Below are 17,791 nucleotides of genomic sequence, written 5' to 3' on the forward strand. Positions count from 1 at the left end.
TTAGGATTTCCTGTCTAATGTAGCAGTAATAAAACACTAGAGACTTATTCCTTGTCTCAGTGTGGTTCCTGACTGTTAGGACACCTTCCATCATATAGAGGGGCCATTTCCAGCACTTGCTCTGTGCAAAGGACTACTGAAGAGAGAGGGAAGGTATCAGTTGAGGCTTATCCCAAAAGCTTGCTCAGCTAGGCATGGGCCCTTGCTACCAGCAGCCTCCTTGAAGAATAGAACGTAAACCTAAATAAAATACCCATATTCCACCTTTATATTTAATTGTTGCATATTTTAATTGTCCCTGTTTGCCTAGGCCTTCCCTTGAAATGTTAAGGAAGACTGGCTTTCTTTTTCCATTTTTTCCCACCCTTCTTCAATGAACGTTTTTATATTGTGTCAGTAATCAAGTATACTGAATATTGCCATTTTTCTTGGTAATATTTTCTTTTGTATTTGTAAAGCACCTTCAGATGACTAAATGGGAAGCAGGTTAAAACACTTTAAATAACAGAAAAAGTAACTTTATGATCAGTCCTCGCACTTACGACTCTCACAATGTTCCCGTGGTCACATGATCACCATTTGTGTGCTTTACAGCCGGCTTTCGACAAGCAGAGTCAATGGAGAAGCCAGCAGTAAAATCGCAAGTAGTGGTCACATGATGTCTTGCTTAACGACTGTTGCTTAGTGACAGAATTGCTTGTACCAATTGTGGTTGTTAAGCAAGGAAACCTGTAGTACCAAAGATTCATAATTTTAAAAAATAACATAAACACAGCATTCATTCAAAGAAAAACAGTCAAAAGTAAGTTGTACCAAGTTATTCTAGCATACAGAGAAATCTCTGAATACCGCACCCCCACCCCCTGAATTTACAGTACACATTGAAGTTAGATGACACTAAAACATTTCTGATTGACCCCTATAGCTTTGTTCGATGTGTGGCTTTCATCATTCTGACAAAAGTTCTGGCTGCTTTTGTCAGAATGATGAAAGTAGCGTGGCACTGTGCTTCCACCACAATGTTGCTTTTGCCATTCTTGCTGCACTGCCTTCCCCCAAAGGCAGTGCTGTCCAATATTCTAAAACCTGTTTCTTGACACACTTCCTTTTTTCTCTAAGAAAGAAAAATAGTAAGTTTTTACATTGCCAGTTGCTGTATAAGAAATATGTAGAAGTTCACCAATTTCTTCTTTATTTCTTAACAGCTGATAAATTTCTAATGGATATTGAAAAGAAGCTAAATATAGTAGAATGGCATGGAGATTCAAAATTATTTTATGAAATTATTTTATTCTAATAATTCTTTGATGAATAATCTTTTTTAAAATTTTCCTCCTCTTTTGGATTCTTGATAAAGTGAATATGTTCCAATGTTCCTGTTCCAATGTTCCTGTGAACATCATAACCAGTTCCCATGCCATGCTGGTGCTGACACGTGTTACTGTTTGGGAGGGGGCTGCTCTTGTCCTTTGTACCAGGCCCTGATGTAGAGGCTTTGGAATGTCTATTTGGGTTATCTCGCCTGTTCAAGGACACTTTCCCGAAGACCGGCAGGAACCGTTAGGAACACCTGCAGGCTGCAGGGAGTGGACTCTTTCTTACTCTGGGGGGAGGGATTGGAACTGTTTAAGCTTTAATTGTTCGAAAGACCTGCATTTTTGCCATTCTCAGCTGTGCTCTTGAACTTGCATACTATCCAGTAATAAATCAGATATCCATAAGCTTCTTGTGTGAGTCTGGTTGGAAACTTGGGTAGGCCTTCATCACAAATATCTGATGCTTGAGTTGTGTCCCCTCATGGGGAGGGGAGAATTGAATACTACTGGAATTTTACTGTAAGTTTCTTGGGATTTCTTTTTAAAATCTGGCTTATTGATGTATGGGGACTAAGGAGTAGATCCCCGAATGACACAGTGGACCATACTCCCTTAGACTATGGAGAAAGATGCCACTATTGAACAGTCTATGTAAAAAAAAATCCCAATTAGTTAATGAGATAAAACACATCAAAGAGAAAGATTATAGCCCAGTCAACTCTTTACATGAAGCAGGGAGAAAGGATATTTGTACAATATGGACCACTGTAGAATTGGCTTTCTCACTTAAAAAATGCATTCTGCTAAACATATACAACGTGCCTAGTATCAAATCCAGGAATCATGCTGTATAGAGAAAGCTGTGCTGCTACTGATTAGTAATACTGGAGGCAGCATAATGGTACAAAACTTTTGCTACTGAAATTCAATTCTCTTTTAAGGAAAGGGCATTTAGCTTTCAATACATGGCATGTAAAAAAAATATTATGCAATAAAGGTGGCATACTGTCTGTCACGAACCGCTTGAATCTCACAGTACTTTTTGAAGGGATAATTTAAAAGAAATATTCTAAATGTTTGGAATGCTGTGAAAATACTGTAAGATCATTATTTTTCACATGGGTTCTGCATTAGAAAGCATTTTCTTTCTGGTTCTTCCCCCTTGACACAATCTCAGTGCGTAGAAGCTGTCAGCAGAATTGGGATGGAGGATTTCTTTTTCTTCTCTGATGGCTGTGGAAAATCTAGAGTGCTGGTTAATCCTCCAGGCAGAAATGGGTTGGGAAGCTACTGCCTGTGGCAGAAAATAAATATGGAATCATGTTATACACATGGGTTTCCACTTGTACAATATTGGATTTTGACACACACGTCAGTGTCCCTGTATAAAATGCTTTCTATTAAAATTTGTGGATGCTACATTATTAAACTATTTCCCATGGGCTGAAGTTAATTTGGCTTGGTTCTCAAGATAATTTTTGCTTTAACTCTGCACATTTTTTATTTATTTCAAATATTGATTCCTATTGAAGACATTGCCCTTTATGCATGAACATTCTTTTGATTTCAGGGTTCACCTTTATGAAGATGTAACATATCTGCTTATTCCAGAGAAGTACACAGCCAATAGGGATTTCAGTAAAATACAACTGGTTTATTAAATTTGTTGGATACCAGCTTGGTTCAGTTACTTTCCTTGTTTTGGAAAGACTGGAGTCTGTGCTCAGCTTATGGCAAGTCCTGTTTTTTGTTTTGTTTTTTACTGTTGCCGGAGATTATGACCTTGATGACCAAGAACAATTAGAGAATGATCACACTTCCAAAAACTTAATCAGTGAAAGCAATGAAATTGTTTTCATTTTTAAAATATACAAGTACAATAATGGCATTGTATATATACTTTCTCAGCATAGCAGGGATACAGTATGAAAAATGGACAGAGATCACATTTAGCATAATAGGTTATAGTAAATATTAGTGAATAAGAAAAGAAGAAGATTCATTCTGGATCAAAACAAAAACCCACTTAGTCCATCCCTAGACTTATTTAGTTGTCTAGTATCTTTTAGGGAATATACATATCTTTAAATATCTTTAAGATCTTTTAAACAGTTTTGTATCCTGACATTTATTGCATTTTGATTGTCGCTGTAAAGTGTCCAGTGGGTGACTGTGTTGAAAGACGAGTATAAACAGAACAAACTGACCTATCTCCAACCATAAAAGCTTAAGAAATTATGTGCTAGCTTTTGATCTACATTGAGAATAATTGCTCTGAATGCAACCACCATGTTCTGATGCATGCAAATATTGCCAACGGCTTTGCACTCACCAACAGTATCCTTATCAATAAGCCCCAAGACGGAGTTGTACCTTTCCAATTATCTAGAACCAGGAAAACCAGGATCATCTTTAAAAAGCCAATGATAAATATTTTTGTTTGACTTCAAAGACAGTAGCATTACTTTTCATTGTGCACACAAATGGTTTTCATTAAAGGTGATCTCTTGCCCAGCAATGTTGGGTCCCACTTATACTTTCAGGATGGTTTATGTGCTAGGCTTCTCACTCTGAGAATTTTCTAAGGTCTCTCAACCTAGCTGGGCTTCATTTAGCTACTTTCACCTTTAAAAAAATTTTTTTTTGGACAGGAAAAGGAGATAAGAGAAGCAAGCTTAGCTGGAGGTCTGGACTGACAGAGTTGCTCACAGCAGGCTGTATATAAAACTAATACTGTAGGCTTCCCAAGCATTCCCATCTGCATTCTCAAGAGGATTGTTTTTTTCTTGACAAACAACAGAAGTCTACGGGGACTTCCTGCCTGAAATATAAAAGGCAGCAAACCACTTTTGACTCTTTTCCAGCCTTCAGTTATGTACTTGGTATAGTGCCTTTTTATTTTTCTGCATATTCAAAATATTTAAATCCCTTTTACTGGAATAATGTTTTAAAAGAAGTTGTAGACAAGAATAAATTCTGACATTAAAAGAGTATAAAACAAAAGGTGGGAAAAAATAATTCTGAATCAAAGTATTTTGAATGTACAGTCCTTTTAAAGTTAGTTTATGTAGCAGAGAATCTGCATGAGTACTGCCGAGTTTTGCAATTATGTTATATTGAATGTAATGAATTTTGATCCAGGGTTCAGTTAGGGGAAAAAAGATGATGTAAGGCATAATGGAGTTTCCAGATTCTGCTCCTTGGCTTCTGTCAATTTTAGTTCGGTGATGTGTCCTGCTCTTCTGAAACAGTATAGCTAAGGAGACCATCACGAACATCCTTTTATGGCTGGAATCAAATGTGGACATTTCATAATTTAAAAAAACCATATTGATTTTTAGTGATTAATCTGAAAACACATCAAGAAAATATATTGAGGATGATTATTATTGTTGTATAATATGTGACCCCTGAACCTTTTTTTCACAGCAGATTTTTGTTTGCTGTGGTTACAGTTAGAAAAAGTTATTTCTAAAATATGGTGTTTCCATTCAAAGTCGGTAACTTGCAAAGTACTGAAGCAAGAATTTTTGTCAGCTTAAGAACACATTGAGATGAGATGGTTGATATATTACATTTGTCATAACAGTGCAGATATGCTGGAATCAGTGCCACAGAGCAACTGAGAAAGGCAGAAATAGCCATGATCTAAAGCTATGGGCATCTGACACAATTTTCCCTGTCTTCTCTTTTTTGTTAATCTTTCACAATAGAAGCTTAATCACATTACACATCTCAAATTCACATTTCATCTCAAAAATTCTCTAGCCAATACATTTCTTTAAGGCAGGCTGAATACTAAATCTCTGGTTTTCAGCAGGACTTGTTGCCCATGTGAATGTATTCAGGGTGGCAACACACACCAGTCCCCTTTTTACATTCCCACAACATTGCTGCTAATTTCCACACTGTCTTTGGTATCAGAAGCCTACAGGAGAAGTGCAGATCATAGATTTTCCCTTGGAAGGCTAACACTAGTATAAAAGAATATGCTACATGCAAAGCAAGTGTCTGCTACTACGCTGTAACTATCTTATATGGTAAATTAGGCTGACAGATTACAACTTTTGCTCTACCCGATGGGACATCAGGAAAGTTGCACGTAATCTTGTCAGTTGTAAGCTGACTGCTTGAGTTCTTAACTGGACAAGAGGGCATGTGGGAAACAATCATGCTACTTCTGGAATGAGACCAAGGAATAAGCTCACAAATCAAAAAGCACGGGAGAGGGTATGGGTAGGGACAGATCAGGGAAAATAGGAAAAGGAGTACTGTAAAGGCTCTCAATTCTGTAAACTTTCCTAATTTTGACTTCCAAATCTGCTGCATATGTTCACATTTACAGCTTCTCTCTCTGGGATTTGCATACTTTAAAAAAAGCATTTTTTAAAAAAAATAAAATAATTGAAAGACCAACAAATTTCAAATTCTAGCTAGAAGGGATTACAAATATTAATGACTACTTACTTACAACTTTACCATGATAATATAATCCTGTTAGAGTTTGTACACTCTGACTTGAAGATGTGATCGACACCAGGCTGGAAATGTGGGAACTCTCCGGCTTTCTCATTTGTGGCACAGCTGAGTCCAATAAAAACATTTCTTGGGGAGCAGGAAGCCAAGTGCCTCCATTTGTTAGGGGAGGGAGGGAGATGCCAAGTGCCTCCATTTGTTGTCTGCTACTTATGAATAACATAACCTGAACATGAAGGTCCTTTCATTCTCTTTTAGCCGCAACTATCTCGTATGGTTTTTGTGAGAATAAATGTATTGAATAAAGATATAATTCATAAAACTACTAAATAATACAAGCGTCCTTATTTAAAGTGCATTAATTATAGACTATCATTAGAAATAGCCAAACATCTGACTGTTAGCTAAGAACAATTTCCAAACAGTTTATTGGCTTTGTTTGGAACATCGTGACCAACAAATGATTTGGCAAATGAAAGCTAAAAAAAGAGGGAAAGGACAACCAAATACGGATGCATGGCAGACTATGACATGTTCACAGAAGATTTAAAGTACAAGAGTCCATCAGGTTTTGGGCTTAGAGAGTTCTAGTTGAGTAGAATCATCTGGAAAAATGATAAAATCCCCTTTAAAATGATTATTTTTGAGAAAAATATGCCATTCTAGCAGATTAACTATTCATAGCCATTCCTACTCTGAAATAAATCCCATTAGGATACTACAGATGCATAACCTTGTTCAAAAATGCAATTCTTAAAGAGTCAGATTTTTAAACTTTTTGTAGTTATCTTTTGCACACCTATAACACGCAGCCTTGCATGAGAAAAAAGAAGATAGCAGAGAATGCTTTGAGCTTACATTACATTTTTTTAAAAACTTCGCTTCTTAGATAACTCTTGATTGGCAAGGTACTAGAGACAGTCCAAAACTCTTGCCACAAAAACAGCTATGATTAAGTATTTCTAATGAAAAAGCCCTTTTCCAAAGAACGTCCCTCTAATTCCACTGAGGGTGCTTTGGGCAACCACAGTCTCCTTTGGCATATAAAAGATATTTTAAAGTTCCTAACGCTTTTGAAGCAGGTCTATTTATTTATCTAAACAATTTATATAGCTGCCTATATCATGACAGTGACTGGGCATTGCACAGAAGATTAAAACCAACAAAACACAATATAATATTGATAATGATGATAATATGTGAGTTCTAGTCCTGCCTTAGGCTTGAAAGCCGGCTGGGTGACCTTGGGCGAGTCACTCTCTCTCAGCCCAACTCACCTCACCGGGTGGTTGTTGTGGGGGAAATAGGAGGAGGAAGGAGTATTAGGCATGTTCGCCACCTTGAGTTATTTATAAAAATAATAAAGGCGGGATAGAAAATAAATAAGTAAATATACCCTGGCCTAAACAATATTGATCCAACAAATCAAACAATAAATCTATCAACAGGCCTGGTCAGGTTGTCGCTAAAAGCAGTGGCCATTCAAAGTGAAAAGCTCACTGAACCTAGAGTTTGCATTTATAAGTAGTCCTTGCTTAACAAACATTGGCTTAGCAACTGTTTGAAGGGATGACCAGTCCTCGCACTTAGGACTGTTGCAGCGTCCCCCCAGTCCCATGATCGTGATTTGGGCGCTTGGCAACTATCGTGCATTTACAATGGTTGCAGGAGGCCACAAGCAGCAGTCACATGATGTCTCACTTGATGCAGTGATTTGCTTAACAGCCACAACTGGGACTGTTGGAACTGCTGTTGTAAGTTGGCATTTCACTTAATGACCGCTTCACTTAGCAGTCCCAATTAGGGTCATTAAGTGAGGACTACCTGTATTTATTTTTCACCTGGGCAATGACAGTTTGGATGTTTACATTTACACAACTCTCTACTACTATTTAATCCACAGAAGAAACTGCAGTTAAGTACATCAGCAATTAGCAAAGGCTTTTTCTATTTAGCATTATCTCTCCATTTCCATGTTTGACTTTCTCCTTTCTATATTAATTCAGTCTCCATATATTCTCTATGGAAGTGCATAAACATGTTGTTTGAGTACATGTTCATACCTTTCCAAGCTTGCAATCCAAGACAAACAGGAACCCCAACTCTTCAAAACAGATTTCTCAGTCTTGGCCTCAGGCTAGAGATTGAACAAGTGATTTCATATGAAGGAGTGAAATTTCAAACATGACTCTGAAAAGCCATATGACAGCAGGAGATCTACTGTTCAAAGAAAATGCAAGCTTTCCAATTTCAAACTCTTTGGATTTTCTCTAGTTCATTGCCTCCAGGCCACATCCTATTTTCAGTGTTACATTTTATTAATATTCTGGCTAGATATTTCTTCTACAAATAGATCTGCAACATGTATTGTAATACTTACATATGCCCTTCATAAAGGGTAGCATTTAGCAGGCAAAAATGAAGGGTTCCATATACAGTTATTACTGCCAAGAAAACAAATGCCTGGTGACATTTAATGAAAGGAACACTAAGTCTTATTAAGGAGGGGGTTATTTTTTCATTGATGTGGAATTATAAATCACATAGATGAAGAATAAGTAAAACATATCTGGGAAAGCACAGCCAATTTATTAGTCTAGCATTTGACTTTTTCTATGAAATAGATATAAACAAGGATCAGGGACAGTCTTCATTTTAAAGAGGAATTGGCAAAACCTTCCCTTTCAAATGGTGAATAGTGTCGTTCAAACTGGTGCTCAAGGAATGGTAAGTGTTAAATCTAATAAATAAGTTTCTTTTTATGTCTTTATAAATTATACTCTTTTCCCACAACCTTTTAAGCATAGGCAGACAACCCTTTTCAGACTTCGTGCTACATTTTACAAATGTACTGTATATTTCATCTTTGAAAAGTATGGCAGGCAGGGGATGCTATTGTGAAATCATCAGAAGGTGTGGGGATAAAACATTAAGCCTGGGAGAAGCAGGCTGGGGGTGGGTGGTTAATATAAAAGTAAAACATGTGTTTTAAGCTTAGTGGACACCTTTTTGTAATCAGAAAAAATGTACTGCTACCTACTGGCATTTGTCATCAAACTTCATTGGTGTGATTGTTGTGGGCCTAATTGATGGCCCATAGGCTACAAACTATGTAGTCTGCCTTAAACAATGAGTATGCCACTAACATTCTTCCAAAGAGAAGCAATCAGTTCAGACAATCTGAGTCTATTCTGTCAGGCAAGGTCCAAAGGAAGAATTGATGAATCTTTAAAATGATGTTGAACTATCCCAATTATTAGATGCATTTGGTTGCTGCACTAAATGATGATGAAAATGAGTCACAGCAAGCAATGGATTTATGCTGGATTTCTTCAAGAAAATTATAGATAACATTAACTAGTTTCTTGGTTTCAGCAATGCAAGAAAGTTCCCAGCTCCTTAAAACCACTAGGTTTTGGACTAGGATGAGGAAGATTCATTCAGATTCAGTCACTGAAGCTCACAGGGTGACTTGGGCCTATCACTCACTTATTCTCATGCCAACCAACCCACAGAGTTGTTATGGGAAAAAACAGAGGAAAGAGGTGGTGCTATGTATATTTACATCTCATCAAGAAGATGAGATGGAAATATAAATAAATAAATTTGCCTCATAGGAACTTTAAAAGAAAAATAATCTGTATATTTATTGATAAAATAAAAATACATATTTGCTATTGTACTAGAACAATACAAATTCCCAAGTTTGAGAACTGAGGTTATAGTCTTAACAGATCTGGAGGGCAAGTTGGGAAGGTTGTTTTGAGGAAATAAAATCAAGGAAAGTTCTATATTGAAAGAGTTTAAAGTAGTATGAGTTGAATATTATATGAGAAGGAAAAGGGAAGGGACGTAATCCACAAATATTTGAGAATTATTTCCTATTATGAATTAAATTTTAACTACCTTTAGGTGAAGGGAATTTAATGATGAAAGGTGAGAAGAGAATAAAGTTTTAAGTCATGTTTTAGAAATGAGAGAGACTGTGAGAAAATTAATTTTCAAAGAATTCAGAATCTATGAAAAAATACCCCACTGAGTAATTTTTAACATAAACAGCACCTTTAAAAAAAACATTAAATCTTGGAATATGATGTTGGCTACACATGCTGAAACACTTATGAGAACGTGACCCAAGACAATTTTGAAACAGTTGTTATTTTGGCATTCCTTGAAAAAAGATATTGTTTCACACCCTTTTTATGTTTTTGTTTGTCTAAAAGTTGAGTAACAACGTACAAATAACATACCAGACTTCTTGTCTAATCTCAGCAACATGGGTTTGAGATATTCTTACATATTTGAACTCTTGATTCAGGAAGATGACTAAACTGTTGAGCCTTTGTCTAAACTACTCTCATCTTAAACAAAGTGTGCAATGATCCAATGCCACCAGAGGTGACAACAGTGGGAAGCATTCATGAAGCCAAATTCAAATAGTCACTCAACTTTCCAAGGCTCTTATGCTTAATAGCACATCAAGAGACCTAGAATCATATACTCTCCAACATTACATGGACAAAAAAGGGATACGCTTGTATCACAATAATGCTGAGTCACATCATGCTCCATATTTAAACCCTCTTCATCAGCAGCTGTAGGCAATCTGTCTGCATATGTTTCTTAAGCAAGAAATAGCAGCCAGAATGACTATAAAGAGTTTCCTTAAAAGATGACAATAACAATGATTAATGTTCAATAGAATATATTATATTAGAGCCAACCATATTTATTTCAAATGTATCTCTTGCCTTTTTCTACACTGACTATTGGAAAACAAGATGGATACTGCTGGGGCACCAGATTTGGTTCAGGCAAACTTTGGGTGAAAGTCATTCTGTGACTTACAGTAGACTTCCCCATTAGGTCTTACGTGTTAAGACTAAACAAAAACTAAACAGAAACAAAAACAAAAAGAAGAAATAGTGCCTGGAATTTAGGGTAACAAATCTTCTCTTTCTTCTGTCATGCAGATTGAGAATTATATCCAAGATAATATGAAAAAAGAAATGGTTGAGATTCAGCAGAATGCAGTTCAGAACCAGACAGCAGTGATGATTGAAATAGGCACAAACCTATTAAATCAAACAGCAGAACAAACCCGCAAATTAACAGATGTTGAAGCACATGTAAGTAACAAGAGCACAATGTTTTGCCTACTAGAGTAATATTTTTGCACTGGAAAAGCATTACATCTGCAGTTTCATGAGAAACATTTGGCTAATAAAAAGGAAAATGCTCATCTTGAAAAATAAAACTGATGTATCTAAGAAGATTGCAATTAAATAATCATTTCAAAATGCATCTATGAGGAAAATGACCACCTATCTTCTTACTCTGAACCGTATGCATTCCAGTACTAGAAATATTAGATTCTACTGGATGCATGGATAAACCCTTTATGTTCCTCCTTTTCCTCTAACTCTATATACATACAGATAACTACTATATAACTAAACTCAACACAAATGTTCTTCTTTCTATAATCACTCATTCCCTTGTTCTAGTGTTATGAGTGAACAGCCCACACTGGGTTTGTTTGAGCATACATTGCAATCTCTTGCCTTGATCTATTTGCAACTGAGGTGAACACAGAAAGGAATCTTATGTGAGAAAGACTTGGGCAGTACACAGGCCTTGGAAAATCAGGGATTGTCTTTGACAGTTACAGTTTTAGCAGTGGCCCGATTGTTATGAGCAAAGAAAACTGGGAGTGACCAAGAAAGACCTAACTTAATGTTGAGCAATGTCTAATAAAGGCATTGTACATTATTGGAAAAGATGACTGTATTCCATTCTTACTACTGTGCAGTTTTTAAGATTTTAAACCTGGAAAATATGTCTTTCTGTTTATGGAGAACTTTTGGAAATGTTTCTTGTAGGTTAGGTTTATTCCCATTTTCCTTAACATAGAAAGGAACAGAAACCAAAGAGACATTGATGTGAATCCAGATACCAATCCAGAATTCACATCTGCTACAGCCCATCAAGCAGTGCTCAAGCAGATCTTAAAAGAGGCCCAAATTATGTGCCCTTATGTAAGGCATAGTCTGTGCAGAAATTGGATTATTAGTATTTCAGTGGATATGACTTAACTGAAGGATAAATTAAAAGACTGAACTGAGTGGGAGAAAGGTTAGGGGATAACAGGAAGTGCCAAGGAAAAATAAATGGTCACATTTTTTCAAGTTGATGTCCAAGTCCCAAATCAGTTGTGGTTCCTTAAGGTTCCCATACTCAAACTCACTCACTCTCTCTCTTTGTATCCCCTCATAATAGATCTCAAGTCAAATTTCATCCAAAACTGTGGTTATTATGGAATAACCACAAATGATTACAGTTACAGAACAAACATTATAGAATTCTTGAAATAATACATTCATTTAAAAACTTCTTACATACCTCACAATAAATGAAAAATATTCACAAAGTATTTGCAGGCAGTTACAATTGTTTCTGAAACATTTATGTTGAAGAGTGAACCAAGCTGTTTTGTTTGCACATTTAAAACAGCAAAACTTTTAAAAGCTTTGGAAAGTTTTTGTATAATTAACAAAGAATAAAATATAAAGCATCCTAAACGTGATGACAAAACACTGTAATTTAAACTTCAGATCGTAGATGGAGGTTTTTTTCATATTTTTATATCTCCTTTTTATAGACAACCTCCCTCCCCCCAATACTTGGGAATGGGTAAAATTAAAAAAAAGTATTACATTATATAAGTTATATCTTATAACAATGGGCATGCTAAAACTCTTTTGGAACAATATGTTTATTTTATAGAACTGTGTATGTTTACTCCAAGTACAAAAGTGTGCAAATGCAGAAAACCGCAAGGAAAATGGAATGCTGGTCTATTTGTGCTAACATGCATGTGAAATATGTTAACATATTAGTAATACAAATTTATCTGTTTGAAGGATACTTAAATAGCCAATTTCTCCATGAAAACAGAAGGTTTGTATTACTAATCAACTTTTAACAGGATTTAATTAACATAGTAAATTGGTTAACAAAACCAGGAGTCTTCAAATGTTTTCAGCCTGTAAAACCTGTTAGTTAAAAAATAAAATTCCCAGAACCCCAGATCAAAAGGCAAAGCTGTAGTTATAGAAAACTGGCTGCATTTGAGTGATTTTATTAGTTACTTCAATACCTTTCAGATATAACTAACTTCAAAGATAGTTCAGAAACTTCAATTAATAAAGACCAGTTTTTAAAATGTTTCATTAGTTCTCTGTTTCCTTCTAAGCACAATGTAGGCTACTGATTCTCGCTAAAATGGCTTGGGCCCCAAATACTTGAAAATTTACTGCCTCCAGTATGTTGGCCTCAGCATAAGATCTTAAAAAATAAGCCTCCATAGTGATCTGCTCATTCTTTAAGATCTTATACTGCAGCCATTCTCAATGGACTTCTTGCAGAAGCAGCAGCTCTTCCTCTTATAAGAGAGAGTTTCACACCTTTATGAAATGCCCTCACCAGAAATGATTGCCAGCAACACCTATCAACTAAGTGCATCACATGATTTACTAACTTTATTGTAAGGCTTTAGTCTATGTTAAAAGTTTAGCCAAATGCTTCCTTGTATTTGTTTTATGCTGTACACCACCCTGAAATCTGATATCAGAACAGGCAACCATAATAATCCTTAAAACAAATAAATAAATAAATCTCTGCCAATAATTTGGAAATACGCTTAAGTGTGAAATCATGTCCTGAATGATTGTTCAACATGAAGGATGTGAGTAATAAATTCATCCTGCCAACTGAAGCCAAATCTTGATGAATTAAAACTTAAAAAAAAAAAAAATAGCGAAGAACATAATAATGACCTAACGAACATGTAGCAGAATGGAACGGAAAGCAAGGCTCCACATGACAGTTATGTTTCCTGATTCTTAAAAACAGATGTCATTCTTGAGACTTAAAGGGAGTGTAAGAAGCAGTTATTAAAGAAGCATCGTATTAAAACCGAAACCATGGTGTCATTTTATCAAAAATACACATGGATACCACATACACACATAAAAATTCTCTGTTATTATACAGGAAAAAACATTTCCGATACTTTTTTTTAAATAACAAAGATGAATGATTTGAATGGTGAAGTATTTGATGAAGTAGATAGCTTGACTTTCAACCACTTATTCCCCACTTTCCCTTTTTATCTCATTTAAAACACCTTAATAAGAATTATTCTGCAGAGGAGTCAAGTTTGACATTATCATAAGGATAGCACAGCTGAGTTCAGCTACAGCTTGGTTAAGTGCTTAGTCTCAATCCATAATCTGGAACTCATTTTAATCATACGAAGATGTGATGCAGATGGATATTGGCAATCACAGAAACAACTGAGAGTACAGAATCATTCTGTTCTGTTCTAGTCTAGTCTAGTCTATTATTTCACAATCAACTCAGAGATTGTATTATTTCTGCAACGCAATCATATTGTTCTGGTCGTTGCTTTTATATCCCATCTTTTCATGTAAGGTACAACACGGAAGGATTTCCATTCGTTTTGTTTTCAGTGAGGTAGGTTGGATTGAGAGAAAAAGACTGGCCCAAAATCACACAGTGTGCTGTCTGATTGAGTGGAGATTGGATCTCCATTCTGTGTACCATGAATAGGCCACTTGATGCCTTCTAGAAGTTTGAGACTGCTACTCCCATAATCACTGATCATGGGTGATGTTGACTGGGACTTACGGACATAATAGCTAAAAATACCTAAGGGGCATCAGTTTGTTTGACCTTGAAGTAAAGATAATTTGAGGCCCAATACATGCATAGGTACAACCTCAATGACCTAAAATCAATTCATATCAGAATTATCTTATTGTCACCTTTGTGGATGCTTTTGGTAGTATATGAGACCCTTCCAGAACAAAAGTCATTCCAGGTAGAACACAGGTTGACTGCATAAACTCCATGTAGCTTTACGACTGTATAGCAATACACGTGTTTCAGAAAGTGTTTATTTTATGCTAATTCAGGTACATTGGGATTATAAGCTAATTATTTTTACAATATTGGTAATAATTTATTTCAAATGTTCAGACATGATTCATTTTTTTCCTCCTCCAAATGTAGGTATTAAATCAGACAACACGATTGGAGCTTCAACTGCTGGCACATTCTATCTCAACTAACAAACTAGAAATGCAGATTTCAGACCAGACCAATGAGATAGGTAAACTGCAAGAAAAAAACAGGTAACAGATTTCTATTGAGTCATGCATGTTGAAATCAATTATCTTTTTTCCTATAGGGAAGCATATTTATTTATTTATAAAATTTATATAGTCGCCCTTCTCATGAAAGTGACTCTGAGTGGCATAACAACAATCTGATAAAACAATAAATATGTAAACAATCATTACCTAAAACCATATATATAGTTATAGTATCTTCTAACATACTTTCAAAAAGAAAATGAAACAAAAACACCAATGTCTTTAGCTTAATGCATAAAAATAGGGAAAAACTAAAATTGCTGATTAACACCAATATATATTATTTATATTCACTGAATTTGTTTAAGTGGCAAAACATGAGGGACTTTTTCTTCATCACCAAGCAAACTATTCCATGCACTATATGGAAAACAATTCACATGTCCATAGGATTTTTCATGCTTGCTTAAATAGTATAACAGTAAGGTTAAATGGATTTCAATTTATTTTACATTTTTTCAGTTACTAGGGGAGATTTGCTTTCAGTTCTGTGAAATTAGCAGATTGATTTCATTGTTTCTTACCTTAGAAAATGTAGTAGTAGTAGTAGTAATAATAATAATAATAATTTGGAGGTGCAAGATTTACCATACACTTTGGGTAACACTGGAAGTCATAATTACAAAGGGGTTGCTTCCTGACCACAAATAATGCCATCTCTTTTTCATGCATTTCTCTACAGTAGCCTTTCCCCACTTTAGAACCCCAGACATTGTTGAACAATATCTGATTCTCCACCACAAGACCAGAGGTCAGCAATAATGAGAGTTACAGTCCAAAAGTAACTAGGAATTCAGGGTTGAATATCTTCTACTACAGCCTTTTAGAGAGCTGTTTGGTGGAGTGATTAAGGTACCAGGCTAGAAACCAGGCGGCCATGAGTTCTAGTCCTGCCTTAGGCACAAAGCCAGCTGGGTGACCTTGGGCCAGTCATTTTCTCTCAGCCCTAGGAAGGAGGCAATGGCAAACCACTTCTGAAAATGTTGCCAAGAAAACTGCAGAGACTTGTCCAGGCAGTTGCCAGAACTTAACACTGGCTTGAAGGCACAAAAACAAACGAACAAACCCAGCCACATTATGAACTCTTACCCAAATCTAATAGGATTTAACAAGTTGGTTTGAAGTCCCCCCTTTTACCACATTTCCAGATATAGCAAGCCATCCACCTTTAAAATATAACCATACAGATTCACAACAATTTTCAAACCACTGAGTTAAAAAATGAGTCCAATCTTGGGGTATGCATCCTTTTATATCCACTACAAGTGAAATATATTGATTTTTGCCTGCATCAATACATGGTATACAACAGCAAAGAATCTTGAGCCTTTTTTTATTTACACAAAATATTTGAATGACAGCTAGTCAACAGAACTATTAACATTTCTTGCTGAGCTGGGATCATATTAGACCAGCTGGAGAAGTTCAGGGAATTGTGACCTTCACTAACTCCATGAACCTTGTGTGTGACCTGCTGTTGGCTGGTTATGCAGTTGGCTAGATCCATGTGTTGAGAAGCCAACCTTACTGTTGCTAAATTGGACAGCAAGCACATTCATTCAGCTGAATAGTTCTTGTCTTTATTGTGAGTTGTCGACATGTTAGTGGAAAGACAATGGAGATAAACAAGCTGCTTTCCAAAATTAAGAACAAGGACTTGCCAAATCACAGAGCCCTGTACTTAAGAATGGTATAAGGTAGGATTGAATTTACAATGAGCCCAGCTATATTATTCAATAGGAATCCTGATGCTGAAAGAACTTCTCAGTTCTAGTAAACATTAAGGATGAGGGGAAAGGGCATGTTTTCACATTTGTCTTCACTCCCCTGCTATATTTGTGTATGCTCCTGCAAGGTTTGTTTTATGCAAACAAGATACTTTATCCAGGAGGAGCAAAGTAAACATGGGTTCATTATTCATATGTCATTTAATGTGGTAAAGAAAGGAATAGGTTTGGATCACACTATATGTCATTTGCTACCTATTAACAAGTAACAAATATTTATAGAACAAGAATATTTTGGGACAGACACTATAAAATCTGTTTCCACTCTTACTGGGGTAAGAGCAAACTGCTATCTAGATAGCTAACTCAGAACAGGAGTCAATTCAGAGACACCACTAACTTGTGTATTTTTCACTGGAACTAGAAGGCTTGAAGACCATGTCAACTGGATATTATGAGAGTAATTGTCTAGGTAGTGTTCTAGGTAGGGAAGGATAACCATTTGGCACCTGGAGACAGGACCTTTGGGTGGGCATATTTTTGGCAACCAAGACTGTAGTAGACAGTGAAGACTAATATCATACAACTGGGCAGGGCTGGGATTTTAGCATGATGCATCTGTTGGGTGGTGGTGGAGAGTTTTAAATTCTGTTGGGTTATGCTCAATCTATCTTGTGCACCTTAAAAACAAAAAAACCTATCTGAATCATGCTGATTCAAAGTGTTCTATAAACTGCAAAAAAAGGAAATCAGGGTTGTGTGGGGCCTCCCATGACTGTTCTAGAATGCTAAAATGCTAAAACAAAGGATAGCGCACTGAAAAGATTCTTAATAGGTACCAATATTGAGCCAAGCCCAACTGTAGTTAACTGAAAGTAGTATATACAGGGGTGTGGACATATAACAGTTATAGTCACAGAACTAAAAGAGACCATTTTGGCCACTGAATGCAGTCCTATACTCAGTGGTGTCCTACATTCAATACTCTAAAGCATTCCCAGGTTGTGTGTTCTGAAGGAATAAAAAACTTGGA

At 36.1% G+C, this 17,791-nt stretch overlaps 2 protein-coding genes across 2 annotated transcripts in view; one reads left to right on the forward strand and one right to left on the reverse strand.

Annotated features, from left to right (window-relative positions):
* The window catches only part of MCPH1 (microcephalin 1), a 107,664-nt gene that overhangs the window by 48,888 nt on the left and 40,985 nt on the right, over positions 1-17,791 (reverse strand). The window lies entirely within an intron of this gene.
* ANGPT2 (angiopoietin 2) overlaps positions 1-17,791 on the forward strand; it is a 44,131-nt gene that overhangs the window by 13,120 nt on the left and 13,220 nt on the right. The window contains exons 2-3 of the mRNA XM_063313797.1: positions 10,766-10,921; positions 14,889-15,010. Coding sequence (XP_063169867.1) covers positions 10,766-10,921; positions 14,889-15,010 — 278 coding nt within the window. The remainder of the gene's footprint in view (positions 1-10,765; positions 10,922-14,888; positions 15,011-17,791) is intronic.

The sequence above is a fragment of the Candoia aspera genome, chromosome 1 (genome assembly GCF_035149785.1).
Source record: "Candoia aspera isolate rCanAsp1 chromosome 1, rCanAsp1.hap2, whole genome shotgun sequence".
NCBI lineage: Eukaryota > Metazoa > Chordata > Lepidosauria > Squamata > Boidae > Candoia > Candoia aspera.